General features: G+C 43.2%; 3 protein-coding genes across 6 annotated transcripts in view; all 3 read left to right on the top strand.

The window, feature by feature from the left end:
* The window catches only part of LOC308324686 (adenylate cyclase 9), a 66,470-nt gene extending 41,484 nt beyond the window's left edge, over window positions 1-24,986 (top strand). Inside the window, exons 3-10 of the mRNA XM_080776895.1 lie at window positions 4,991-5,113; window positions 9,658-9,974; window positions 11,222-11,324; window positions 15,707-15,915; window positions 16,278-16,437; window positions 17,616-17,758; window positions 17,988-18,011; window positions 19,085-24,986. Coding sequence (XP_080633021.1) covers window positions 4,991-5,113; window positions 9,658-9,974; window positions 11,222-11,324; window positions 15,707-15,915; window positions 16,278-16,437; window positions 17,616-17,758; window positions 17,988-18,011; window positions 19,085-20,345 — 2,340 coding nt within the window. The 3' untranslated portion in view covers window positions 20,346-24,986. The remainder of the gene's footprint in view (window positions 1-4,990; window positions 5,114-9,657; window positions 9,975-11,221; window positions 11,325-15,706; window positions 15,916-16,277; window positions 16,438-17,615; window positions 17,759-17,987; window positions 18,012-19,084) is intronic.
* Window positions 1-27,474, top strand: part of LOC308324687 (CREB-binding protein-like) — a 133,646-nt gene that overhangs the window by 37,113 nt on the left and 69,059 nt on the right. The gene's annotated exons all lie outside the window — the stretch shown is intronic.
* Window positions 25,585-27,474, top strand: part of crebbpb (CREB binding lysine acetyltransferase b) — a 65,057-nt gene continuing 63,167 nt past the window's right edge. For all 4 annotated transcript variants that reach the window (XM_080776891.1, XM_080776893.1, XM_080776894.1 and 1 more), the window contains exon 1: window positions 25,585-26,414. In XM_080776891.1, coding sequence (XP_080633017.1) covers window positions 26,327-26,414 — 88 coding nt within the window. In that variant the 5' untranslated portion in view covers window positions 25,585-26,326. The remainder of the gene's footprint in view (window positions 26,415-27,474) is intronic.

The raw sequence follows: 27,474 nt of genomic DNA on the forward strand, positions 1-27,474 counted from the left end.
AAATAAATGCTTTCTCAGCTGAATACATAAATCCATACACACTGTCCGTGTGAATGGACTGGTAAATGAGGCTGGTGCAAACTGGGTGGGGTGGGGGTGGGCGCTTGTCGAAAACAGCAGATCTACAAGATCGACGTGTCCACTAGTCTCCAAACAAGACACTTTATTTCGGCTAAAGAAATTAAGGTTCAATTCCTCAATTACCGCATGCCTATTCTGGGGGGAATGATCACTCTTGTGAATGATATCGTACAATTTGATGAATGATACTGTAAAAACACTGACAGCCGATGGATCCACCCGAATTCACATTATGTTTACAGAACGTTATCGTTCATCAGTGTGGATGCTCGCGTATCATTATCGTTGTAGTTACCTTATAGTTATCATTCTTGTTGTGTGGATGGCCCTTAAGGGGAAAGTGCTTCATGACGCAGTTTTGTTGGATACATTAATTTCTCATGTGCAGGTGCAAGAACGTTGTGCATTGCATTCCAATCCAACACTTACACTTCCCTTTAGTGACAGCAAGTATTTGGTACCTTACAGGCCCCTCTAGTGGTAGTCCTAGTGCCAATGCCACTGCCATCCCTCTTTATTAAATTGCCTTTAGGGCATAAGGGCGAGCCCATGTAAACAAAATGGGAACATCCACACTCACTAAATAAGCTCAACTTGTTTTGGCCGTTCTGGCCATAGGCAGTGTTCTCAGAAAACATTTTGTTCCTGTAACTGCTGCTGCATTAAAATGAGTTTGAAACTTATTTTCTGAGTGTGGATGTTCCCTTTTTGATTATGTAGGCCTACGTATATATTTTAAGAAACTGACCCAGCATTAATCTAAGTTGTTTGTGTTGAGCGGGCCAGTCCTTGAGCTCCAAGCTCTAAGCAAGTCCAACTCCAAGCAAAGCCTTTAATATGTTTACATGACTATTACATATTACCAGGCAGGGCGAGGTCGTGTGCACGCATCCGCCTGGGTGACAGCAGACTGCTGGGTGAGCGCTGGCGCTTTGGCATGAGATTAACATAATGGAATAAATTCTGTACTGGCCATATATGGAGCGTGTCTTGAGTGTACAGGGTTTGATAAGGTCAGATGAACATATTGAATGTCAGAACAGGTCAGCTCCATATATGGAGATCTAAGGGGAGCAGTGTCTTGAGTGTACAGGGTTTGATGAGGGCCCATGTAAGGCCGGGCCGTAATTTTCGGGCCTGTTGAGAACTCTAGTTCGGCTGCCATGGGCGAAAACTAGAGTTTAACTTTTTATCAGAAACTTTGTGGCCTTCATCCTTCATGAAGAGTAATTCTATGTTTATGTGTCGTCCCACCCTTAAGTGACGTATACATTGAAGTGAGTATACATTGAACAGTCCTGTACTGTACTGTACTGTACTGTACATTGTATCCTGGCAACTTTAACAGTCAGAAAAGGTTGTACAATAAAAAATGTATGATGTTTGACAACTTTTTCCGCATGACGTTTAAAGGTTATTACCGAATCCATAGTGACCCCAAAGTAATTTAACTCTTGTTCCTCCTCTCTCAGGAGCACATTAGCCTGTTTCACCTCTGCTGGAAAAGTCCTCATTAAATCCTTTTAACCCATCAAGACCGATTCTAAAAATGTTTGTTAAAAAAAACGTTTTTTCTGAAAAAACGTGTGCTCAAACCTTTTCATGTCAAGGACCCCCCCCCCCCCCCCCAGAAAAGAATATGTAAATTTGTATCTGGCCGTGCACTCCCATCTCAAAATATTGGTGTTCCAGGGACCCCCAGAAGCAAGAAATTGAGTTATGTTCTCTTTAAATATTCAAAGATTTGCACAGTTTCACAATCTATGAGCTAGTATTTCTGCTATGCATGGCCAACCAATGTGCAATATTTATAATAGCTCAAATCTAAAATGACACGGATGCTTTGCCGGTTTTAACAGGTTAATGTGAAGCTGACGTACAGTACAAATGGAGAAATCAGTTTCAGTATCCATTTTTTATCTGGCAATGACAGGCACAGTCTCCTGTGTTCCAAGCGAGACCGTACTGCTCATTAAACCGTTACTCTCCATTATGGTCTCCTTTACTTCCACCTTCAAGGTGAATTTCTCATCTGTTGCCACGGTGTCCCGCTGGGCTTCCTCCTCCAAGAAAAGCACAGTGAAATCCACAGCCTTATGGAAACTGTGAGTGAGAGTCCATTTAGTTCTCAGACTTAAAAGAAGCAAGAGAAGAGGATATCAGAGGGAATAGAAGAAGGGTTTGTGTGTGTGTGTGTGTGTGTGTGTGTGTGTGTGTGGGGGGGGGGGTCCTTGGAGTGGTAATAAGGAAATTCACACTGGGTGATGGAAGACCCTTCACAGGCTCTCCCTAGAACTAGTGACTCAGCTTTGAGCTTTCCATACACACGCACACACACAGGCATATGGGTCATAGTCAGTCATCTTCAAAGAGGTGTGACATTTGAGTGTAAGAAAGCAATATAGGACATACAGTATATACACTCACGCACACATGAAGTCATTTTTATCTTCCTGCCCTAGAAAAAGTAATCTGTTCATTTATTTTCTTCCTTCTAGAATCTAGATCTTATACTCTGAGCCTGGTTGCTGTGACCTCCCTAACAGAAAACACAGCAGGCAGGCTTTTAACCACAGATAGACGAGCACCTATTTTACAAAACTTGGATTAGCGATTAAACCCGGATTGAACAGATATCCTGGTTTATTATAGCCTGGATCAGCGATTAATCGGTTTCATGAAAACTGGTTAATCTTGCCAGATTAATTTGGCCAGTTAACCTGGACATGTTGAGGCTTGATTCGGTTTCATGAAAGCAATGCCACATTAGTTCACATGGAAACGAATGCTTTGGACTTAACCTGCTCCGGACCAGGCTAACAGCCAGGTTTAACCTAATCCTGATGTCTTTACTGTTCATTAAGCAGTCAAATTGATCACAAACCAATGATGTTTTCCACACTTTCCACATTAAAGGACTAATTTAAGCACTAAATAAAATCAAAGAACCAAAATATATAGGCTACACAACATCATGACAGCTTGTGAGCTTGTCGTGCAAGTAGTTATAAGAAGAATTATTATATTATATTATATTATATTATACATTTTTATTTTGTGAAAACCACTAAATATTACCATTACTCATTGTTTTACAACATATTACCATTGTAACGTTTCACCCACTATTGAACCCATGACCCACAGTTCACCAGTCTGGCCCCTGTCTGGACAACAACCCCCTTCCCCAAAGGTAGCTCCCTCAGAGGAGGGAGTTATGGCCAAATATCACAATGCGACAATATCATTATGCTTACAATATGTGACCCCACGCGATGTACAGACTGCCATCGCGCAAGTTGCAATTGTTCAGGACAGCTGAAAAACTTTTTTATTTTTCCTTTTTTATTTTTCTGTCTAAAATGATCTGAAGCTATATTATTATTCATTTAATGTTTGAGCAGGTCTGAAATAAATGTCAGAGCTTGACTAGGCATGTAAACATGACATAATTGTATTAATGTTTAAGTGTAATGATGTTATTGCCCGGATAAGAATTCTGTTTTAAGTTAATAGTAGTGGTAAAATGTTTTTTTGGGGGTAGTTAATCATTCAGTCTATCCACGTGTATCAATTCAATTCAATTCAAAGGGCTTTATTGGCATGGGAAAACATACGTTTACATTTCCAAAGCAAAAGTGGTGGAACAATACAGTGTCACACAGCTGGATCACTGGAACTAGCCGTACAGTCTACAGAATAGACAATTCATCATTTTGTGCATGTAACCAATGTGTATGTATTGGTAACATGTGCAAGGCAAGGCTATTTATTCCTGAAATAGTGAATAAGCGCCAGGAATCTGCGCACACGTATAAATCACCCCCCCCTCCTCCGACAGTCAGTCATTCATAGCAGTCTGTGCATTCAGGCATGCACAGAGATAAATTAACTATAGCTTTTGAGGTGCGCACAATATAGCCGGCCTAATTTATATATCCTACTTTTATTATGCTTCTATCACACAACGCAATAAAGCCAGTGGCTTGTTGTGGTCCTTTCACTTTCACATATGTAGGCTAGATAGGCTACTTTATCATTCTGAAGCTCTATTCATTCAGCGAAAATGTGTCTCTTTTTAGTGTGTGCGCACGCACGCACAGTGCGTGCATGTGTGTGTTGGGTCAGCTACTCAGCCGGCCGGCAGCTAGTGGATGGGGGGGTGTTTTCTGTGCCACATGTGGAGGAGGCAGACTTATGTCACTGGAGAAGGAAAAAAACATGGACATGTGATGCGGAAATCCGCTGCAAGGAGACAAAATACGCCACCGAGCCTGCACCTGATGTACACTCGCTCTATGCGGTCTCGGAGAGCCCACTCGGCTCCTCCACTCGACTCCACTCTCCTCCTCGATGGAGCACTTTAACAATTGGAACGTGAACCATTTCCGGGTCACGCTGGAATGACCCCGAGTGACCGAGTGGGAGTATTGGGTATTGGAATTTAGCTTATATCTTCATGGTCCATCCAGGCTGCATTGTTTTGAGGTCAGACTTCAATGCTCTAGTGTCTAGTCAGTCTATAGTCACTAATGAGTCTAGTCTATGGGCACTGCCATTGTTTCCATTGCTTGGCTTGTTCCAGATTAAGCCAAACGAATGTAAGGCGTAAAGTGTAAAATGATGGGAAGATGTCTTATTGTGGTTCAGGTTAATCTAGTGATGAATGTGTGTTCTGTGTCCTGGCTGTCTAGTGTCTGGGTGTTTGGCCCAGCTAGAGTTGTATTTATTTCCAGTCTGGCTCTCTCCGTGCTGTGCCAGCACTTCCATCACTGCCCCCGTGTTTTGTTTAATTATTTATCTCGACACTTCTTGGCTCATTTTGTCCTACTTGATCTCTATCTTCAACCTCTTTCATGGATGCCCTTGTCTCTCCCTCGCCATATGGCTCCATCTCTCTGTCTGTCAGTCTGTCCAGTCCATGTGTCCGTCCTGCGGCCGGGCGCCGAAGCCCGGAGAGAAGCAGACAACACAGGAGGCAGCAGTACAGCAGAACGGCTGCCATGACGACCTCAAGAACAACAGCAACAAGGTTGAAAACTAAACATAATTTACATTTGATTTAAATAACGTTCCAGGACAACATTTTTCACACACATGCATCCCAAAAGGAATATTGTGTTGGCGTTTACAGAAACTGGAAATGCGTAGCAGTATGTTTGAATGGATTATGTAAGCGGGCCGCCTCTCTCTCCTACTCTAAAACCTTTGTCTGTCCGTGTGCAGCAGTGTCAGCATTGAGTTACAGAGCCCTGAAGCAAGACGTTCCACTCCGTTGGATCATGAATAGATTAAACAAACATACTTTTTTTTCTCAAAGTCAGATCTTTGTTGTTTCAGATACACCTCTGGCAGCAATTTCTCAACAACTTACCAGTAGTTTTATAAAAGGGGTTCACATTTAGCTCACGGCCTATAAAGTCCTTCCAAAAATGATGCGGAGCTGCACAAATACAGTGTATTTGATCGGTTTTATATTTTGTGCTTGCCGGGAGGGATTTAGTTGGTTAATACAGTTGTTTTTCACTGTTTATTGCCATTTGATTCTGCTCTTTATTCGGCACCTTATGCCACTTTAGTGCTTTATAAGTAAGTAAGTAGGTCGCAGAGGCTTATTGTCGGTAGCAGCCAGAACATGGGAGTCTATCCCCACTCAATCTGAGAACCCATCGTCAAAAAATAAAGGAAAAGTCTGTCTCGAGACACTAATCCCTGCTTAACAATGTGCTAGATCAGTGGTTTTCAACTTTTTATTTTTTTAAATATCAAGGCCCATTATTTTTTCGGCATTTGAGCCACGGATTTGATGAGATTTTGCCTTGCAGACCCAAAACGTGTGTTGGATAAGATTTTGCCCACAATTCCATGCTGTATGGATGTGGTACCATAGGCGAGATAACGGGGAGATTTAACAATACTTGAACTCTTGAGAGCGTAAACTGAAACCAATTGGTTCATTTGACGTTCTGAAGCGAGAACAATAATCTGGTACCACCCACTTTCAAAACAAACATGGGCAAATTCTACCTTCTACAGCACTGCCATCCAATTGTGGAATGCCCGACTCCCTCCCTCAAAAAATGCAGGTCCCTGGCTTCCTTCAAAACAGGCCTGAAAATCCACCTTTCAGCATGCCAAAGGGAGAGGAAAAGTGACTACCCTCACCTCCTTATAAGTTTAACCCCCTTCTTTGTTCCCCAACCTGTACATATTTTTGTTATTTGTACCTTTTATGATGATTTGATTTTGTTTTTATATATATATATATATATATATATATATATATATATATATATATATATATTTGTTATAACATTTTTTTCACCCAGTGTCAATTATCTAATGTAATCCTGGGCACTACACTTCCTCTGCCAACCTGTGGGGGCAGCGGACTGACCTCATGCTTTCTTCTATGCATGAGGAGTCCAAGCTGCTTCTTTTCACCTGACAGGGGGGAATTTGGCAGTTCCTTTTCCCTCCACCAGGGGGAGGTAGTTTAGAGACCAGGATTACTGCATGTTTTTTTGTGAGGGTATACCTACCCTAGGGGACACGCCAAAATTCAAATGATGACTTTGGTTGTTATTTTTCGTGATTATGAATTGAATACCCAGGACCTGAATGGAAACAAGACCGCAAGGATCCCTTTGAACGTGTGTTTGACTGTACCCTGTACTGTTTACATTTCTGTTTGACTGTACCCTGTACTGATTACATTTCTGCCAATAAGTATTCAATCAATTAATCTACGAGGGTCCATTTGGTTACCTCGCCACCATTTAGCTGAGGACCACTTGGAACCCCCTCAAGGACCACTGGTGGTCCCTGGACCACTGGTTGAAAACTACTGCGCTATTATGGCAGATGATCACTGAAGTGGAGCGCAACACCTACCATTACTCCAAGTACTTAATGCATGACTTGCCGCACCCAAGCCGTGCTCCTCATTGGCTGAGTTGGCAGGGACCTGAAATGAGACCTTATTGAGGTCGAGAGGCGCGTGCTCTACCGACTGAGCTTTATAAATGAACTTTACCTTACCTTACGGCACATAGCTCTCTGGAACAGCCTGAACCAGAGGAGCTCTGGTTAGGTTAACCAGATCATTAACAATCCCTGTTAAAAACCCACTTCTACCGAACGGCCCTTTTATCCCCTTCAGATATGTCTTGTTCGTTATTGTTGTTCTATTGCAAACTTAGAATGAATGGTTTTTTTCAATCTATTCAGTTGGACATTACAAAAACATTTTTTCTTTTTCAACGCGATCGAAAAGGAATAGGCAGAAGCTTATAGCTTATAGCCAAAATAAAACTATTTCTCTCCACTCCCAACTTAGAAACCGTCATTCATGCCCTCATAACATCCTGTTTAGATTACTGCAATTCCCTTTTCACTGGTATCAGTCAGTCAGCCCTAAACCATCTCCAACTAGTCCCACCCTAGTCCAGAATTCAGCAGCCAGGCTCTTAACCGGCTCCAAGAAGAGAGACCACATCACCCCCGCCCTGGCTTCCTTCCACTGGTTACCAGTGAAGTTCAGAATTCATTTCAAGTCCCTTTTATTTGTTTATAAAGCTCTGAATGGCCTAGCCCCTGCCTACAGTATATCACAGACCTGGTAAAATACCCCCCCACCACTAGGTACCTCAGATCCACAGACCTTGAGCTTGTTGATGTCCCGACAACCACGTTGAGGCTCATAGGTGACCGTGCCTTCTCAGTTGCAGCCCCTAGGCTGTGGAACACCATGCCCTACTCCATCAGCTCATGCTACCTTAATCATTAATACATTAATCATTGCCTCTCAAACCCACATACCACGTGTAATGTGTGTTGCCTAACCAAAAGAACAGACTGTTCTTTTGTGTGGGCACACAACGAGGCGCGCGCGCCATACTACGATGGGGAAACTGAATAGCTGTACAGCGCTACGATTTGGAATTAACCAAAATAGCTGTAGCCTACAGTGGACTGTAACTTTGCTTGGTCATCATGTAACTATATTACGTGTATGCAGTGAACATTAACATTAGCGCTTACATATTTATATGGAGCATTTACTGTGGTGACGTTGATTAGGTAATTTAGGTTATTCACCCAGCTGGATTCAAGGAGACAGCAGTGTCTAAGCCCCAACGTTTCCAAAACGAGCTATTGCGGTCTTATAAAACATTTAAGCATATGGCAAGTTAACTTAAACAAGTTATATACTTGGTGCTGAGCACCAAGCAGCTCATTTGGCTCGCAAACCAGAGGCCAGACAGCGGTAGCAAGTTTAACAACCACCGTTCTATTCGATCACTTCTCTGGTGCACTGCTGCTCTCGACCTCCTCCCGCAGTCACATAATAGTAGCCTAATATAAACTGTAAAAGTTCATCACCAACATTCATACAGCTCAGCCCTCTTCATAAATACATTACACAAACAACATAATTGTTATTTTTATTATAATACAATTATAAAAAAATATTGATGTTGATAAAAATCAAAAGATCAAATACAGAGCCCGAGGCTCGGCCGGGTCGGGTAGGGTTCGGCAGAGATTGAGAACTACAGTGCACGCGACCCTGCCCTTTGCCAGTGCATGCGACCTCGCCCTGAGGGCAAGAAGCATGGAGGCTTCTCACCCACAAGCGTCTTACTGATTATATAATCTATAGCATGGGTTTTCAACCTTTTTATACCAAGTACCATCACTGAAAATATCTGTCTCTCCAAGTACCACCATAATAACCGATGTTAAAATACAGGAGCGTAGACCTGCCCCATCCTATTCAGCTATTAACACAGGAGGAAAATGTAATTTATTCTATGAATGATTTAGTTTTTGTTCCATTCCTAAGCCAATTTTGCTGCTGCTCTGAAAAAACTCGGTCTAGTCACCACATGAATATGATAATATTTCTAATGTGATTAATCCGTTCTCAAATCTTATTGTGCAAAAGAGCTTTTTTGGGTGACTCCTGACCAGTGGTTGTAGACATAGAAAAGTTTCCACACGGTTACTAGGAGGTAATCAATCAGGAGCCGTCCGTCATGCGCTCATTTGATTTGACGCAGAGTCATTCTGTCATGCTGTATCCATAGAGATACATATCATTGGCAACGTAGAGGGCTGTTAACATGGAAGTAGGGCAATTGTGGCCTGTTAGTCTACCATACGGATTGGTTCAAATTATGTTGTTTTTCCTCATTAAAACATGTCCCAGATAGTAGCTTTAATCAGCATTCATCAGCTTGAATAAATAATAAGACTTGATAGATATACATGTGGTCTGTCTGTCTGTCTGTCTGTCTGTCTGTCTGTCTGTCTGTCTGTCTGTCTGTCTGTCTGTCTGTCTGTCTGTCTGTCTGTCTGTCTGTCTGTCTGTCTGTCGCAATGCGATGCGATGCGATGCAACACATTGTGAGCTTGTAAATCTGCTATTTTCAAAAGATTTACTTTTGGTACATTAAGTACATTTTGATGCCATTTAATTCTGGACTTTCACTTGTAACAGTAGCATTTCTGTATTGCAGTATTGACACTTTTACTTAAGTAAAAGTACTTTTTCCCACCACTGCGCTGCAGGACTCCTCGTGGTCTCAGACGCGTCCCGCGGCGGTGCCGGCGGCGGGGCGGTGCGGCGGGGGGAACGGGAAGGCCCTGAACGGCGGCCTGCTGCCTGCAGGCCCTCAGCAGCTACAGCTGCAGCGGCAGCGCGAGGCCCTGACCACCAGCCAGACGTCGCTGTGCGAGATGCTGCAGGAGAAGGAGAAGAAGGCGTGGGCCGGAGGGGGGGCGGCGCTCATGGGCCACATGGACCACTCGTCGCTCATCCCGCTGCGCTCCAAGAACTTCAGGGAGAGGAGCGACGCACACTTTGTGGACGTCATCAAGGAGGACAGGTGTGTGAGGAGAAGACCGCTGTCTGTCACCTCGTCTGAGCGGCCACTTTCAACATGGTACTATCGTAGGTGTCCCTATCGAGACCGTGTCATTGTAGGTGAAAAAGAGAGGAAGGGAGAGAGAGAAAGAAAATGTGAACAATTAGGCAATCAATAATTACGAGAATAGCAGATGCGTTGCATTGGCTACTTACTACGAGAATAGGACTGAAGTGGTTAACCCATTAAAACCGGGAAGATTTTTGCGTTGGCTATTCAAAAATATAAGATATACAAGCTTATACGTCTGCTATTTTTTAACATTTTTTAAATATCTATTGATTTAGAATGCCTTTGTAGAGTTGGCCTCAGGCCTTAATGGGTTAATGACACTGGACAAAGCCGATTTTCCATCCATCCATCTTGAACCGCTTATCCGTAGTCGGGTCACGGTTGCAACAGCTCCACCAGAGAGCTCCAGACTTCCCTCTCCAGAGCAACATTGGTAACTTCCTCCTGGGGGATCCCGAGGTGTTCCAAGGCCAGTGAGTCGATGTGATTCCTCCAACTGTGCCTTTGTCTGTCCCGGGGGCTCCTTGCAGTGGGACGTGCCTCGAGGACCTCCCTCTCTACTCCGAGTCTCTCTCACGTGACTGAACTTCTCACCCTATTCTCACCCTATCTCTAAGCGATCGTATCCTTTCGGAAGTTTCGGTCATGACCCACACTTCATGACCATAGGTGAGAGCATAGACATATAAACGTAGACGCCCTTTCCGTCTCTGGAGCGTATGTGCTCAAGGGAGGGCAACACTTTCCCGAGATTCCTTGCGAAGCACCGCGGAAGCATGAGCGTGCGTCACAGAGAGCATGTTAGGGTCTGTAAGTCCTGGGAAAGGTGCGCTGTGATTGGCCAGTAATCACTTGAGTGGCAGCGTGACATAACGTACCTTCCACACTTCCGGCGTACTTCCTCTCCCAGTGTAAATTCTTCCGCCCCTCCTTCAACACACTTCGCTCCAACGAACTGCAGTGGCCAATGAGGCATCTATTTTCTATGGGTGAGAGTACAGCGACTACAGTCTAAAATCAAATACAGTCGATTTTCCAGTGCTCAGTAAAATTCCTCAGCGTCTGCGGATGTCTTTGTATTTGGTTAGTTCTATAGCCATGCTCTGTTTTAGCTGTAGTTCATGTTGCTGATAGAAAGCCAGACCTGTGTTCGAGAACCTAATCTGTATTCTGTGCTCTGTCTGTCCTCCTGGCAGTCTGATGAAGGATTATTTCTACAAGCCACCGATCAACATACTGAGCCACACCTTCCTGGAGAAGACTCTGGAGTCTGCCTATCGAACCAGCTACCAAGAGGAGGTGTGTGGAGGATGGCTGTGCACTGCAGACATGCATGTGTGTATGTTTCGTGTATCTGTGTGTGTGCGCAGGGATGAGCTGTCTGTAGGGCTATGCAGGACGCCGCCTTGGTAGTTTGAAGACACACGCTAGCCTGCACAGCCATTTGCAGTTTTCGTACCTCGCTAACAAAACCTGCCAATCGACACCGAGGGTCACAGGTTGAAATAACAGGAACGGCCGACCTTGGATGCATAGCTGCATATCAATGGTGACGGTCCATTGTATCAATCTACTAAGTAGCCTACTCTAGTTGGATAGCAGTGGGCGTGGCTGATGGATTATTAATTAAATTACAGAGGTGACGTTTGCAAGGTAAATGCAAAAACAGACAACACTAAAGATTCCCCATTATGCAAGTAAATTCAATACAATTTGATATACAGAATGGTGTGGGTTAATAAAATAGGTTCCGTACTCGGACAGACAGACACAGGGGGACACATAGCTGTCTATAGGAGTGGCTAGCTTCACTCGAAAATCCACAGCTCATCCCTGCGTGTGTGTGTGCGCATGCGTGCATCCATGCATGTTTTCACAATGTGTGTCTGCCTGTGTGTGAGCGCGTGCATTCTAATCCTTCCCTCTGTCAGTTCGCTTATCTTGATTCACGCATCACAGACTCGACTTCAAAATATTCTGGGCGTAAATCTGTTGATCTTAATGTTACCCATCTCATCTCTTCTATTTCCATCTGACTTTGGATGTCTGCTTTGTGCCTGCGTGCATGTGTGCGTGCATGCATTCCGACCACTCTTCTGTGTTAAATTATTCACCTGCCAAGGCAGCAGCCTAGCTCCAGAGTGTTTCTGACCTTGTGTTCATTTATTAAAGTGGCAATTCAGTTTGGAACAGAGTTTTTAAATTGCTCAAGATGTCACAGCGCTTCAAAAATATTAATATCCAACGAAGAACACCACAGATCGGTGATTCTCAAACTTTTTTAATTTCAACGACCCCCTTATCTCTGAGAGTGTTCACATGTGTACACTCTCCGAGTTAGAGACCTGTATAATTTTTCAGCTGATTTTTATATTTAGTCTTAGTCTTAGTCTTTTGAATAACTCACCATTTTAGTCTTAGTCCTATTTCGTTTTCTGAAATTGTTTAGTCTGATGTCGCATTCACGCACCAGGATGCTTTACTGCGTTCAAAACGAATCCTACTGCATACTGTCGGAAAGTGCGCTTCATTTGGCAGGTGTGAAGGCTCATTCGAAGTCTGATGCGGATCAAACAATCGCATTCTAAGTTCGCCTCGATTCCCCTGGTTCACGGAAGTAATTTCTCTTTGGAAAATAACATGGGGTCATCTTAAAATTGTTTCATATAAGCATTGTGGTCCAAAAATAAAAAAGCTTATTGTCAGGGAGGTGTCTCTGTATCGCTTGCGACAGTCAGTCACTCATATATGATACAGTCTGTTTCTAGCGAAAATGTAACTAATTCAGTGGCAGTAACAATAGCGTTTTCTCACAGTCAGTAGATTCTTCATATCCATATAAGTGAAGCGGCCTGGATGATTTGTTTATTTTTCAAACACAGTTCTTATATGAGGCAATCTAAGATTCCTCTGGGGATTACAATGCAAATAAAAATGACATGAACCCGTGGATTTGCACCCTCTACCGATATTGACGTCAGACTTCGGTGCTCTATAGGAAATGAAACGTGAGGAGTATACACAGTTGGAGTAGGAGAGGGCATATTTTACGCAGCACAAAGATGTCACATTACCGTGGATAGACGAATGAGGATAAACGTTGGATAATTCATTTTGCACTCCCGTCTCTGCTGTGCCCAAAAGAACAGTGTGCACTGTGCATGCACACACACACACACGTACGCACGCACGCATGCGCGTCCAGTCCCTGTCTCCCCGACGACACACGTACGAAGTCGAAGTATAATTTTAACACCATAGATTTCACTGTGTAGTTTATGAATTGAACACACTGATAAAGTTCCCTGCTGCAGTTCCTTGCTACAGTTATACAGCGCAGTGTGAATGCAAACGCAGCACATTATAAATCCAAGAATGATGCAGAGAATCAAATGGTATCTCTATCTTTGGTCTATCTCTAAATTTGAGCATAGCACAGTCTCCGAAAGACAGTCTCAACAGTGTTCCAGACAGCAATTCGGCAGGTCTCATAGGGGTAATAAAACATTTAAAAAAAACACAAAAAGGACAATTTTTCTTCTTGGGATCATGAAAATCTGTATATCAGGTCCTAAAAATCCAAACTAGAAAAACAATAAGGGGGGTGTGCGCGGACCCCTCCTAGGGCTTCTACTATAGTGTTTTGATTTAACCTCAAATTCAGTTTGCTTCTGCATCTGAATACACGCTTATCGATCTACATGCAGGATGTTATAAAATAACACGTGTTTTCTTGACTGCAGCCATACATTTATTAACCACTTTTACCCTAGTGTCTCTATTTATAGAGCAATTCTCTAGACCATTATTGATCCCGTGGGGGGGATTCAGGTGTCAACCTTCCATTTGTCAACCAAACTACTTGGACAATACATAACATGAGCCCCCAATGCCCATTTGCTACAGCCAGGCTCAGTGGACGATAAAGCAGACAGACACCGCTATTGAAAAGAGCCAACACCAGGAATTGTGTTTAGAAAAACACATTAAATTAATGATCCAATAAGATTGAACCAAGGATACTGTCGAGTGTGCCAGTCAGTTTATCTCCAGTGTATGCAGTGGTGGGAAAAGTACTCTCATTGAGTAAAAGTATCAATACTGCAATGTAGAAATACTCTGCAAGTTACAAAGTAAAAGTTTACTTGAGTAAAAGTACAAAAGTATTGGTATCAAAATGTACTTAAAGTACCAAAAGTAGAAAGTAGTCTTTATGCACAATGAATCATTTCAAGTCTTCAAATGTATAAAATTATTTTGAAAATAGCAGATCTACAAGCTCACAATGCGTCGGATGGCGAGCTTGTAGAATAGATCAACTGTATGTTTTGTAATAATAATCAAAATCTACAAAGTAACTATAGTAACTATAAGCTGTCAAATAGTGTGACATCTTGAGCAATTTAAAAACTCTGTTCCAAGAGTAGCCATGCAAGGTAACAAAAAGCAAATTGGGAGCAATTTGGGGTTCAGTGTCTTGCCCAAGGACACTTCGACATGTAGACAGGAGGAGCCGGGATTGGATCATTGGACGACCTGCTCTACCTCTTGAGCCAGTCGCCCCAGCCACATGATAAGTGCTATGGAACACCCCTGGCCCAGTCCTTATGATAAGTGCTATGGAACACCCCTGGCCCAGTCCTTATGATGAGGGCTATGGGACACTCCTGGCCCAGTCCTTATGATAAGTGCTATGGAACACCCCTGGCCCAGTCCTTATGATAAGTGCTATGGAACACCCCTGGCCCAGTCCTTATGATGAGGGCTATGGGACACTCCTGGCCCGGTCCTTATGGGGCTCGTGTCACACTGGGCTGCCTGTAAACTGCACCACCAGACCAGTCAGGACTGCGGCAAATAGAAATGAAATCACTGCAGGACCACTTCATATTATCTCCTTAGATCCTACTGCCCTCTGCTGGCGTAGCCTCAACATTGCACTCTGCAGCTATGAAACCGTGAAGACTCTACTTGTCTCTTAAGACGAATGTGAAGGTTTCAGTGGAGAGTTATTTCGTAGAGGATGTACAGTATTGGTCATCATCATTTAGGTCATCAGCATTTTGCAGTCATGTTGATCCTCCTGGCTAGCTGGCCGATACATTCTGCCCCTGCAGCTTTCTTTGGTACAAGTTCACCAAAGTCCACATACGTTGCTGCTGGACACCCTCGTGATCTGTGCTGATGTGTTGCCTACCACAGCACCAGTTTGCAGGCTGGGAACTTCCCCTTGTGTCTATGGCAGTGACCGGCCAGCCTCATGCTCCTGGATGCTATCTTGTCACTCGCCCTTGGTAACTCCCCATACAGCTGCTTGTTGCTAACATGCTCATCCTGGTCTCTTCAACACCACAGACAGCGCATTCGTTTCAGAGAAAAAAGCCTTCAAAGACGCAACCTAAAACAGAAGCGAGTGACTATTGACAAAGAAAAGCAGTGCGGGCGGGGCCATGGCAACCGTGCATAGCAACCAGAGCGGTTCCAAAAAAGAATCATGGATTATATTCTCCAATGGGGGAAGAAATTGTGCAACAAAAGAGCGCTGCTTCATGTCCACTCATGTCACATATTTCTGGCTTTCCTGGCTTTACCGCCTCTTCTCATCTCACATTTCTTTGTTCTTTGATTTATTTGTCTCGTTTCCTCTGTTCCCTTTGTCCTCCTGCCTTTCTGTCTCTCAGGTGGAGACCCAGGCTCCAGTGCAGACCTTTGCCAGCCCAACGTTCAGCTCCTTTCTGGACATGCTGCTGTGCTGCTCCGTGTTCCTGGCCCTCTCCCTGGCTTGTTTCCTCCAACCGCTGTTCGCCCAGGAGAGCCTGCCCACCACTGCCCTCGTCCTGACCGCTGTGGCCGCCGTCCTGGAGATCCTGGCTCTGTTGCTGGCCATACGGTGAGAGTACGGGTGGAGGTCAATGCCACCTCACCCAGTCTGCAAATTCATCATTTCAACTGAGGTCAATTATGGAAGAGGGTGGAGTTGGTGTTGGAGTTGGTGAATTCATATACAGTTGAAGATCGCTCTTATGGGGGATCCATAAAAATGTCTCCGTGACCCACAAATTGATCCCGAAACCCGACCCACACTCTAGTGTCAATTATACCTCTCGGAGGGTGATGTTTGTCACATAGCAGTTACCTTATACCTACAGTATACAACCATCAGAATGTTACGTTCAATCCCATATGGATTGAGAGGTCATCGTCACTTAAAAAGCGCCTCCTCCTGTGTTCCCATCGCCCTCACCCATGCAGAATGGCTTTCTACCTCGACGGTGTTCTGAGCTGTACCCTGGCGTTGATGCGGGCCATCTCAGGCTGGGTGCCACGTCACCTCATAGGAGCCGTTCTGGTGTCCTTACCGGCCGTGGCTGTGTTCTCCCATGTCGCCTGTGACATGCACCTCTCGCTCCAGGTGAAGGATTGTTATATATGGAACGTATTATGGCTGTCGGTTGGAAATCTTTTCAGGAAATGGAAGAACGTATCTGTGTGCCAAAGGATACAGTGTGTAGACAAGCGACAAGCTCTCAACATGTTGCATCTTGCATCACTGTCTACCAATATTAACCTCACATGGCCAGGCTAAGCCTGGTCTGTGTTACTAAATCGCCGTGTGATCGAGAGTGGATGGTAAGTTAACTTGCGTCATGTTGTAGTCACTGATTTGTAGTCATCAGGCAGGAAACCACAACCAGCACAAGAACTACCCAAAATCATTGCCCACGATAATTTTAGGGCCTACCATTTTAGGGCCTACCATATAGAGCGTCGCAGTCCCGAATCACAATGCATTTTTCCCATAGACATTTCAAAAAGTATTTATTTAAAGACCTTTTAAGCGTTGTACGAAGCCAACTTGAGTCGTGACAAATCATGACAACACACACAATATTTTGGACAAAACAAATAGGTAATTACATAGAAGAAAAACAACAAAAAAAGTGTTGTAACCTGCCGTTTTTTCTACTTTCTAATTCTTTGCTTGGCCCGAAAAATTGTGTTTGTTGTCATGATTTGTCACGACAAGAGTTGGCTTTGTCCGCAGCGTAAACGTCTTTAAATAAATACTTTCTGAAATGTCTATGAGGAAAATGAACGGAGAATCATTTCCTGGGCCATGGTAGGGGGCGGGACTGCGACGCTCTATTAGACCCCCATATTAGACCCACCCTAAATGAAAAAGGTGTATGCAATCCCATAATGCAAAATACAACATTTATCAGGGTCAGGCTCAAGCGCAAAGAAAAATGTGACAGTGTAAGTCATCCAGGTCTTCAATATCTAAAAGACAAGAGAAGTGACCTAAAAGTTTAAAAGGATTGCATGGAATTATCTTGGGTAGTTCTTATTCCGGTTGTGCAGGTTTCCTGCCTGATGACTACAAACCAGTGACTACAACATGACATCAGTTACCATCCGCTCCCGACCGGATCATAAACCCGGAAAGGAATGCTTCCCGGGCTACATCGTACATGTATACTGTATGTAGTTTGGGTCCCTGCTTCATCTCTCTCAGCTAAAGGGGCCCAACGTTGAATGGGTTTATTTGATGGGTTTATGATGTGTGACCTCTGTCCTGTACCTCTCTAGTCCACCATGTTCCTGTGCTGTGCTGTCATCATAGCCATCATCCAGTACTGTAACTTCTGCCAGCTCACATACTGGATGCGCTCTGGCCTAGCCACGTTGGTAGGACTGGTGCTACTGCTGCTGCTCTTCAGCACCCCCTGCAGGTAATATCTCTACCAACAGTAATCACTCTGAATTCCCTGTTCCGTAGGCCGCCTACTGAGGGTTACATTAAGAGTTAAATTAACATTGACATGGTTTGTCTGTATCGCCAGTAAATATAAGTTTATACTGTATATATATTACATTTCAATTTGTTATAGCATATCTACTGCATCTGCAGTATTGTTATACTCGCAGATAATTAGAACTGTGTTTTGTCTGTTCTTTCAGCGTTGGCAACAATGTGTTTTTCTGGTGAGTATAATGACTCATGTTCAATACAGCTGTGGTTCCCAAAGTGGGGTCCGTGAGGGAGTTCCAGGGGGTCCCCACCTACATAATAGTTAGGAACCAAATGGACCCTCTTGGGTCTGTAACTCTGAGAGTATACAAATGGGACCAAACGGACCCTTTGTACACTCTCAGAGTTAAATTAAGATTGATTTTACAATATAAATTGGGGTCCCAGAGATAGAAATGCCATTAAATGGGGTTCCGTAGCCTAATGCATGTCAATTTTGAGAATCACTGCTAGAGCCATTAAAACCTTCTCTTATGGGCGTCCCTGGCATATCTTTTCAAATGGGGGTCCGCAGGCTAATTTGTGTCCATTTGGGGGTCCTTGACATGAAAAGGTTTGGGAACCACTGCAATACATTGTCGGGAGTTGCATTTTACACTGGCATTTAACCCATTAAAAACAGGAAAGCATCTGTGTCATTTGGGTTAGGTTATTTAAAGAGAAATAAACAGTAGAAGGAAGTGCATAGTATTGTAGTACTTTTTCCTCCTTGAACGAGCACACCTTTTCATGTAATTGGTCCTTAACGTTCATTATAAGATGGCACTCATTCTGTATCTCAGGGGCTATTGACAGTTCAGAAACCTGCTCCATCTTATTATGAGGATTAGTGAAGAGTAATACAATCATTGAATTCAATTCAAAGCTTTATTGGCATGTGACAAAACATACATTTACATTGCCAAAGCAAGTGTCAAAATATAATAAAAAACTATTTAAGAAAATGGAGAAAGAATATACAGTACAGTTGGAGGAAATCTTTGAGGAAATCCACTTTAGCTTGGATATGTAGGCCTACTATGTTACCTGGAGACAAAATAGTCCCCGTGTTGAAAATAATGGGACATTCTGAAACAATGAGTTTTGTACTTTGTACTTTTTTTAAGTAAATGTTGAATTCTGGAGTTTTACTTGTAACAGAGTATTTCTATATTGCAGTATTGATACTTTTACTTAAGTAAATTAATTGAGTACTTTTTCCACCACTGCTGTTTCCTAGCATTGTTTTTCTCCCTCTGCCCTCCAGGCCAGGTGACCATGCCAATAGCAGCAACAGTTCCGTCAGTGTGATCGACAGCCCGGCAGACCTGGTGCTCATGCCCAGCAGTCCCCTGTTGGCCCTGCTGGCCCCAGAGGCCTGTGTGGCCTTCTTCTTGCTTCTCCTGCTGGTCTGGTTCCTCAACCGCGAGTTTGAGGTCAGCTACCGCCTCCATTACCACGGCAACGTGGAGGCTGACCAGCACCGCATCAAAATCCAGAACATGAGGGACCAGGCCGACTGGCTGCTGCGCAACATCATCCCCATCCACGTGTCGGAGCAACTTAAAGTCACACAGAGCTACTCAAAGAATCACGACAACGTGGGCGTCATCTTTGCTAGCATCGTCAACTTCAGCGAGTTCTACGAGGAGAGCTATGAGGGCGGCAAGGAGTGCTACCGCGTCCTCAACGAGCTCATTGGAGACTTTGACGAGCAGCTGCGGAAGCCGGCCTACTCTAACATCGAGAAGATAAAGACAATCGGTGCCACTTACATGGCCGCGGCCGGACTCAACGCACAGCAATGTGCAGACGCCGTGCACCCCCACGCCCATCTCCGGGCGCTGTTTGACTTTGCCCTGGAGATGATGCACGTGGTCGACGACTTCAACAAGAACATGCTCGGCTTCGGCTTCAAGCTCCGCATCGGGTTCAACCACGGGCCCATAACGGCAGGCGTGATCGGCACAACCAAGCTCCTATATGACATCTGGGGCGATACGGTCAATATCGCCAGTCGGATGGACACCACGGGTGTGGAGTGTCGCGTCCAGGTCAGCGAGGAGAGTTACTGTGTGCTCAGCGGCATGGAATACGAATTTGACTTCCGCGGCACGGTCAACGTAAAGGGAAAGGGTCAGATGAAGACGTTCTTGTATCCCAAAAGCAGTGACAGTGGTCCCGTGCCTCAGTACCAGCTCTCTGTATCACCCGAGATCCGGGCGCAGGTGGACGGGAGCATCGGGCGCTCACCCACAGATGAAATTGCCAGCATGGTGCCTCATGCAACTACTATGACTGCCGCCAGCACTACCAATGCTGCTGCACACATCACTGGCACTGGCTCCTCTACCAGCCTGGGGGTAGGCATTGGCCTCCTAGCACATGAAAGAGAGGCGGCAGAGTCAGACGGCCGTGAAAGGCGTCTCTCTACACAGAATTGTCATGCCAGGCGCTCCTCGTCTCACGCTGGCCTGGCATCTCTTCCCGCTACCAATCTAAAGGTGCGTTCAGACTTGGATGGTTAGAGCGGCGCAATTACATACAAGGTCGATGCAAAGACGAGAAGTTGAGCGAGCGCCGCGAACGGGTGCGGCGTGACCTGGCGTAGGACAAACGGGCCGGGCCGAGGCGAATATTTAAATTCAAGTCTGAACGCACCTTTAGAGGGCCAACTCCCTCTACAGATTTCAAACAGATGTAATTTCTCCTTCCCCTCGGCCAAGTACACACCGAAACTCCACAGCAGAGTCACAGAAAGATGTTGAAAGTGGCAATAAGGAGTATAATTATGATGGTGACAATGGGGAACTAACCAAACTTTAAGCTTTTTAATCAGTACCTTCTGCCCTTTAAGCTCAGTCTCTTGTTCCTGCCTGTTGGCATCTACATAAGTTGGTGTGCAATTGGTTCTTCCACAGACTTACAGGGAAAACCTACCATGCTCTCATCAGCATCAGTCAGACAGTGGGTCATATTTGGCTGTAAGGCGATGATGTGATTGGATCGGCGAAGGATGCTGATTGGACCAAAGGAACCGTGTAAGTCAGGAACAACCATGGAGGTGGGAGCATGTGACGGCAACCTCTGCCAATTCTCTCATTTGCTACATATTCCATCTCCACGCATTAACCTACTTGATTATCAATAACACCTTTAATCGTGATTCTTTGAGATGTGTTTGGCATTTTGTACATTGTATGTCTTTTAAGTGCCTTTAGTATAGAATAATATGTAGACCAAGTAAAAAGGCATAAAGGGAATATCTGTGCAAAAATCTAATTAAAAAACAAAACAAAAAAACAAAAAACAATGCTTTGGTTAAACATTTAGGTCTGTTATATTTTACTGTGTTACTATTAGTACAGTGTTATTTCTGCCTTTATTACGGTAATTACTCAACAGCTTGACCTTATTAAAGGTTGAACTGGGGAGATCACAATGAAGAAAAGGGAAACAAGATGGTTTTACTATTTGTGTTTGTACAATCTGCGCAGGAACTCGGCATGAAATTCGGCAGATGATGTTTTATTTTTTCTTTATGAAAAAACTTTTCTTGAAAGCCAGAGAACAGACAAATCAATTCCGTCTGAAGTTCGAGGAGGCCTGTGTGTTGTCCGTGTGTGCGTGTGTGCGTGTGTGCGTGTGTGTGTGTGTGTGTGTGTGTGTGTGTGTGTGTGTGTGTGTGAGAGAGAGAAAGAGAGAGTGTGATATTACTGCTGTTCATTTGACATGTATGACAATGAATTTTCTGGGGGGTAATTGAGAAGGATATTAAATCATTCTTGCTGATCTGGCAACTTTATCTCTGACTTTGGTTTGAACACTTGTATTACCTACCACTGTCAGGACGTATCACTGCCTAAGCTAGACTTAGCTAGCATGCTCTCTCAGCAACAGCACAGCATTAAAGATGAGGCTAACTGAATAGCATCAGATGCTATAGTGCAAGGTTTTTGCCATATTCCTGATGATGCTCTTGTGGGAACTCTAAGTGATATATATTTTACTGAGCAATATTTGAGTGGCTCTTATTGGGCACCACTACGTGTAGAGCATCTTTAGCTGTGACAGTAGATGAATTAGGGCAAGCAGCTATCTAGATGATTACACAAAAGTCTATAACAGATACATACTGTAGGAGCTCTTGGTATACTGTATTTTTATGAGAACACAAAGCATAACTGTCAATTTAATGACCCCACTGATGATAATATTAATTCAAAGAAGGTTAATGAATGCAATGCAAGCCAAATGCAACAGATAGATTTGTAGTGGCATGAAACTTAGAATGGCACTGTGATGGAAATGCAACGCACCAAGGTGTTTGTGTTTCTCTCTGTAGCCTACAGTACACCTGCCAGTATTTGTTTCAGAGCTGCCTTCATATTTAGATTCATTTTTGCAACTTTATTCAACCTGGTAGATACTGTCATGTCATATTAAAGCTACAATCCATTAGTTATATTTATGTTGTCTCCCTCTCCCGATGGAGAGAGATAAATGCAGTGCTGTCCAGACTACAATAAAGATGGTGGCCAACATAGTCCCTGCTAATTTCAGCCAATCAGGGGAGATTACCTGTTCTTCAGATTAAATTTATAGTGTTCCAGATCCAATTTTATTAAAAATAAACTTAATACTGTATGAACTATCTTTCTTGATCGGAAAATGCATGCATTTTCTGTTTATTAATGAGCTGGAGAGATGGGGACACCCCTATAGTGCGTCGCAGTCCCTCCCCCTGCGAGGGCCCCGGAAGATAATTTCCCATTCATTTTTATTTAAAGACCTTTAAGCCTCGGACAAGTTTTTCGGCCCCAAAAAAAGTGTTTAATGTCATGATTTGTCAACTCGGCTGTTTGTCCGAGGCTTAAAGGTCTTTAAATAATACTTTTTGAAACGTCTATGGGAAATATGAATAGGAAATTCTCTTCTGGTGCCCTTCGTCGTTCTGAAAGATGCTCTATAACTAACTAAACAAACTATAACAAGGCTTGCTATCAGAATATAGAGATATTTTACACAAATCTTTACAAGAGCTATCACTTTAACATACTAACACATACATTGGTTAAAATAATGTTTTATTTGTTAAAATAAGTCCTGGATTGTAGCTTTAATTATTTACTGACTCAGTCCACCAGTTATGTGGTGTCTAGACTCTAGAGAACTTTCTCTCACGTGCTCTCTGTCTCTCTCTCTCTCTCGGATTCTCTCTCTCTCACGCACACACATGCACATACACATACACATACACACGCCGCAAAATGAGTTGTGTGCTCAGAAGCTAGAGAAAAGGTGTTCATTTGCACATTTGTTGGCTGTCCGATTCATTTTGGTTACTAGTTGTGCTTTTGCTACAATAGAGAGTTTAGTTTGTTCCTTAATTGTTTTCATAAGTGATTCTACTACACATAACACATGTAGACTAATGTTTACTTTCTCCTGAATTATGATCAACTTACTGAATCCAGACAGCGTTTCTTTTCTTTCTTTTTTTTTTTATCCCACGATTTTGTAACCCATTTTTCACCCCTGTGTCAATTATCTAATGTGATCCTGGGCTCTATACACACCCTCCGCCAACCTAGTCCCCAGACAGCGTTTCTATAAATGTGAGCTGTGCCTTTCCTCAATACATTCAAAGCAATCATTCCAAACTTGTTATTGATTAATTGGCATTGTTGGAGTTAAAGGAACTATGCTGACAAATATATGAATATGCTGTTAAATTCGTATTTGGCTTTGCATTTTATATATGTGATAATGCTTAGATATGTTTTTTAAGGGCAATAATTAATGTAATAATTTTATAAAGCATGAATTTAAAAGGGACAAGTATACTTTGCGCTTATGAGAACACAACCCAAGTTCTTCAATGAAAGAAATATAATATATATAATATATAATGATCAGTTGATAAACTGTTGTTATTATCAAGGGAAAAGTGCTTAGTAGAGGTCACGACACGAAAAGTGTATAACATTTTTTTTTATCTCATGGAGTTTAATAATGTCTTTCAAATAATATCTTTTTTATTAACTCCAAGAAACCAATGTATTAGCCTATTTATTGTTTATTTTTGTCTAGGGAAAGTCAAGTGAGCTCAAGGACGACAGGGTAGATAATAAGACCACATCTTGCCACTTGAGTATCACTGTATCACACTGCCTTCAGTGCAAACAGTGAAAGTATGTGGGCTTGATTTTAAGATGTAGGTGATTTTATGAACTACGACTATATGGCACATTAGAAATATTTTGATGCCAAAGAATGTCATCACAGTCATTCAGGCTTTTTTTTGTGTGTGTGGATATTTTTGCCTTATTCTGAGGATTTGTTGCTTCTGTTGACTGGGCCATTTTTATATTCACTATGATGAACATTTGCACAAAGCCGTCACTTTTATGTACATAATTCATGCCTTTCTATTGTATAGTGTCTGAGTATGTTCTGTTATTTATACATGTGCATGCTATGCTTGATTATTAGCTCCTTAATGGAAGAGGAGAGAGTTAGAACAGTGTTGGAATAATACCTGTGCCTGCATGCGTAAAGAGTGTTTGTGATACGGTGTGATGGTGTGTTGGAAGGGAAGCATAAATCTAAGCAGGGATGTGAACTGGATTAGGACATTTGAGTCCATTTTACCAAATCCGTTTGAGAAAAATATGATCAATCATATCAAATCAAATAATATCAAATAATATCAGGACAGATAATACTTCAGTCACACCAAGAGTATTTTATTCCCACTTGATATGTTTAATTAAAGGTGCAATCCATAACTTTAATGTCCTACCTGAGATTCAAACTCGGGCCCCCTGGACAGGTCTTCAAAATGCTAGAGCTTTCGTGCAATACCAGTAGTGCTACAGCCAGGATGTATGCATTTCCCAGTAGAAGATTATGGTGACCAACTGCAACCTGTGTGTGTTAGTTGTGTTAGTTATAATTATGGTATTAACATACCCCACAGATTGGTCAAAACAACGTTTTATTAGCACAACAAGTTATGGTTTGCAGCTTTAACAGGCCTCATTAAAATGGGAACTACTAATCTGTGTTTGTAGGCACTAGGCAGTATTTTTTAGTAACCTGCAGTACTAGCCAAATTCTGATTAATTGTTCTCTATGGGATTTCCTTTTGTATATAGCACGCTGAGGCATGCAAATGAAGTTTAACAATGGAATAAAGAGAGGTTTTGGGGGAAACTTTGTCCAGTTTTGTAGCCAATATTTGATTGATTGTAATTTTTACAATTCACAGCATGTAGAACATGTACATTTCAAACGAAAGCACCAGTCAATACTAAAACTGCCACGAGGATGAAACCAGGAAAAGCACTAAGACTTGTTTACATCTGGTTCTCCATTTTCAATTCAATTCAATAAATTTGACATTTAAATGTACAATACTACCATCCCAAATATTGTTTTCATCCCATTACACATTTGTGGAAACACTGTTCTCAACATGGGGTCTGGAAGTCATTGGGGGCATATTCCAGGGCCCATACTAAATAAATAGTTGGGAAGTTACAGAATATTACCAAGGATTTTTGTAGATGTAGATTATATGTATGTATATGGCTTTTTATTCTAACGTGTAGGGTTCTTCCACCCCTAGAGGCTACCTCACGTACGTGCACATGACGCATGGTGGGACACGGGTTTGCGTAAGGGCGTGATGGCAGAGCCCCTCCCCCCTACAGTCTAGCTGGAAAGAAAAAAAAAACTTTTTTTTTGTATCGGAGGAATCAACAGCCGCCATCTTGACGCGGCTCCGAATCGGGATTTCAGCGGAGCATTTATTTTTTTTAAACCCATCCGAGCCGAGCCAGACCGGACTTGAACCCCCTTTTCGCACGGAGAATCCCAGTATTTGTTCTCCCGAAGAGAATCGCCGCAAACATGTGAGGATTAAAGCCGCTTTTGTCGTCTCGAAAGCCCCTCGTATGTTTGATTTCCCCTTCGGAGAGCGCCGCTTGTCGCCGTATCTCCGCTCCGACCCGATGTATTCGCCGGCAGACAGCGTCCAGAGAATCAACTCGGTGCATAGAAAATATTTGTGGAATTATCTTCTTTTTATTAAAACCAAAAGGAGAATTTAGGGCTGCTGATTTTGGCTGCGAAAAAAATGATTCCATATACACGTGAAACTAACGGCATACGGCGAGAAGGACGCGTCTACGCTTCGCATGATATTATTTGATTATTTTTATTTATTTTTCTCAAGCTGAAATATTTTTTTTGGACGCAATTATTACGGATAATTATGTGGGTGTTGGGTGTTGGATTATCATGGGGTGACTGTCGAAGCGTGGTGGCGCTGTTGCCCTCCTTTTGAGACGTGTTTCTAGGCTGGCCGTGGAGCCGAAGAATTTCAGCGGAACCAGTTTACTACTACCCCTTTACGATACATAAAATAAAATCAAGGACTTGCCCGTATTTCACGGATCCCTTTAAATTCCCCATCCACCACCCACTAAGCACCGACAGGAGGATGGCTGACAATCTGCTGGATGTGGGACCCCCCATTGCGAAGAGACCCAAGCTCAATTCACCTGCTCTCTCAGCATCGGATGGTCCAGGTGAGGAGAACCACACGGCTGCTTTATTGTACGGTGCACAGGTGCAATGTTGCTGGCCTGGTTGAACGATGCTGTATGTTTTAATATGAGATCATAATAGATTATGTGGCGTGCGGAACATGTCAGTGTGCAGGACACCCAGTCGCTGAACCTCAGGCTACTGTCAGTCAGATCCAACACTCTTTTTGGAGTTGACTGTGTAGACTTTCAAGTGTTGGGTCATCTTCAGCCCTGAAATAATATATAAAAAAGGTAAACTATTAAACACTTATATGACTCATATGATGACCCCATCATAGGCCAGTCGATCCATGTTTCTGGTGCACTTATCAGCTGTTTAGAGTTAGACAAACCATACGTTGTCACGCAATCGCATAGTCAGTCTTCCTATGGCTCAGTCTTCTGATGCAGATATGTTTTCTTAATCCAGCGAGGTCCAGTTAAGCAACGTTACTGACAAATTCAAGTTTCTCTGCCCACAATCCCACATGCAACTCCCTGAATATCACAAACTAGCCCCAGGCTGTACATCTCACCCACTCAGACCTGCAGAACAACTTTTCCAAGAAGCACAGCAGCAGCAAGTATGGCAGTACAGTAAAGTAGTCCCTCAATTCTGTAGTCACTGACTGCATAATTGAGGGGAAAATGATTTGTGCTCTGTATTTTTTTTATGACTAAACATGGTGTGTGCTGTCACATCTACAGTTCTGAGTTATTCCATCCATGTAATATGAATCTGTTCTTGCTTCATTCAAAATCGTAATTTACTTAAAGTATTAATTTCATGTATTTTCTAAGCTCATTTTCTATTTAATTGTCTGAATCTCACATAACAAGCGATGGGATATTAAAGAAGCTTTGAGTCCAGAGCTAGGGCTTTAACAATCATAATCAGCTGCCATTTGTTGTGACCTCGCTGGGAGGGTGAGGAAGAGGAATCTATATAGCTGGGGAAGCCCTCTGCTCTGCTGTCAGCTGCAGCATGGTGTGCGTGTATGGGACGGGTGGGTGAGTATGTGTTACACCCAGACGGCTTCCAGTGAAAGGAGTGTCCAGC

This window comes from Protomyctophum bolini (assembly GCF_963924005.1).
Source record: "Protomyctophum bolini genome assembly, chromosome: 11".
Taxonomy (NCBI): Eukaryota; Metazoa; Chordata; class Actinopteri; order Myctophiformes; family Myctophidae; genus Protomyctophum; species Protomyctophum bolini.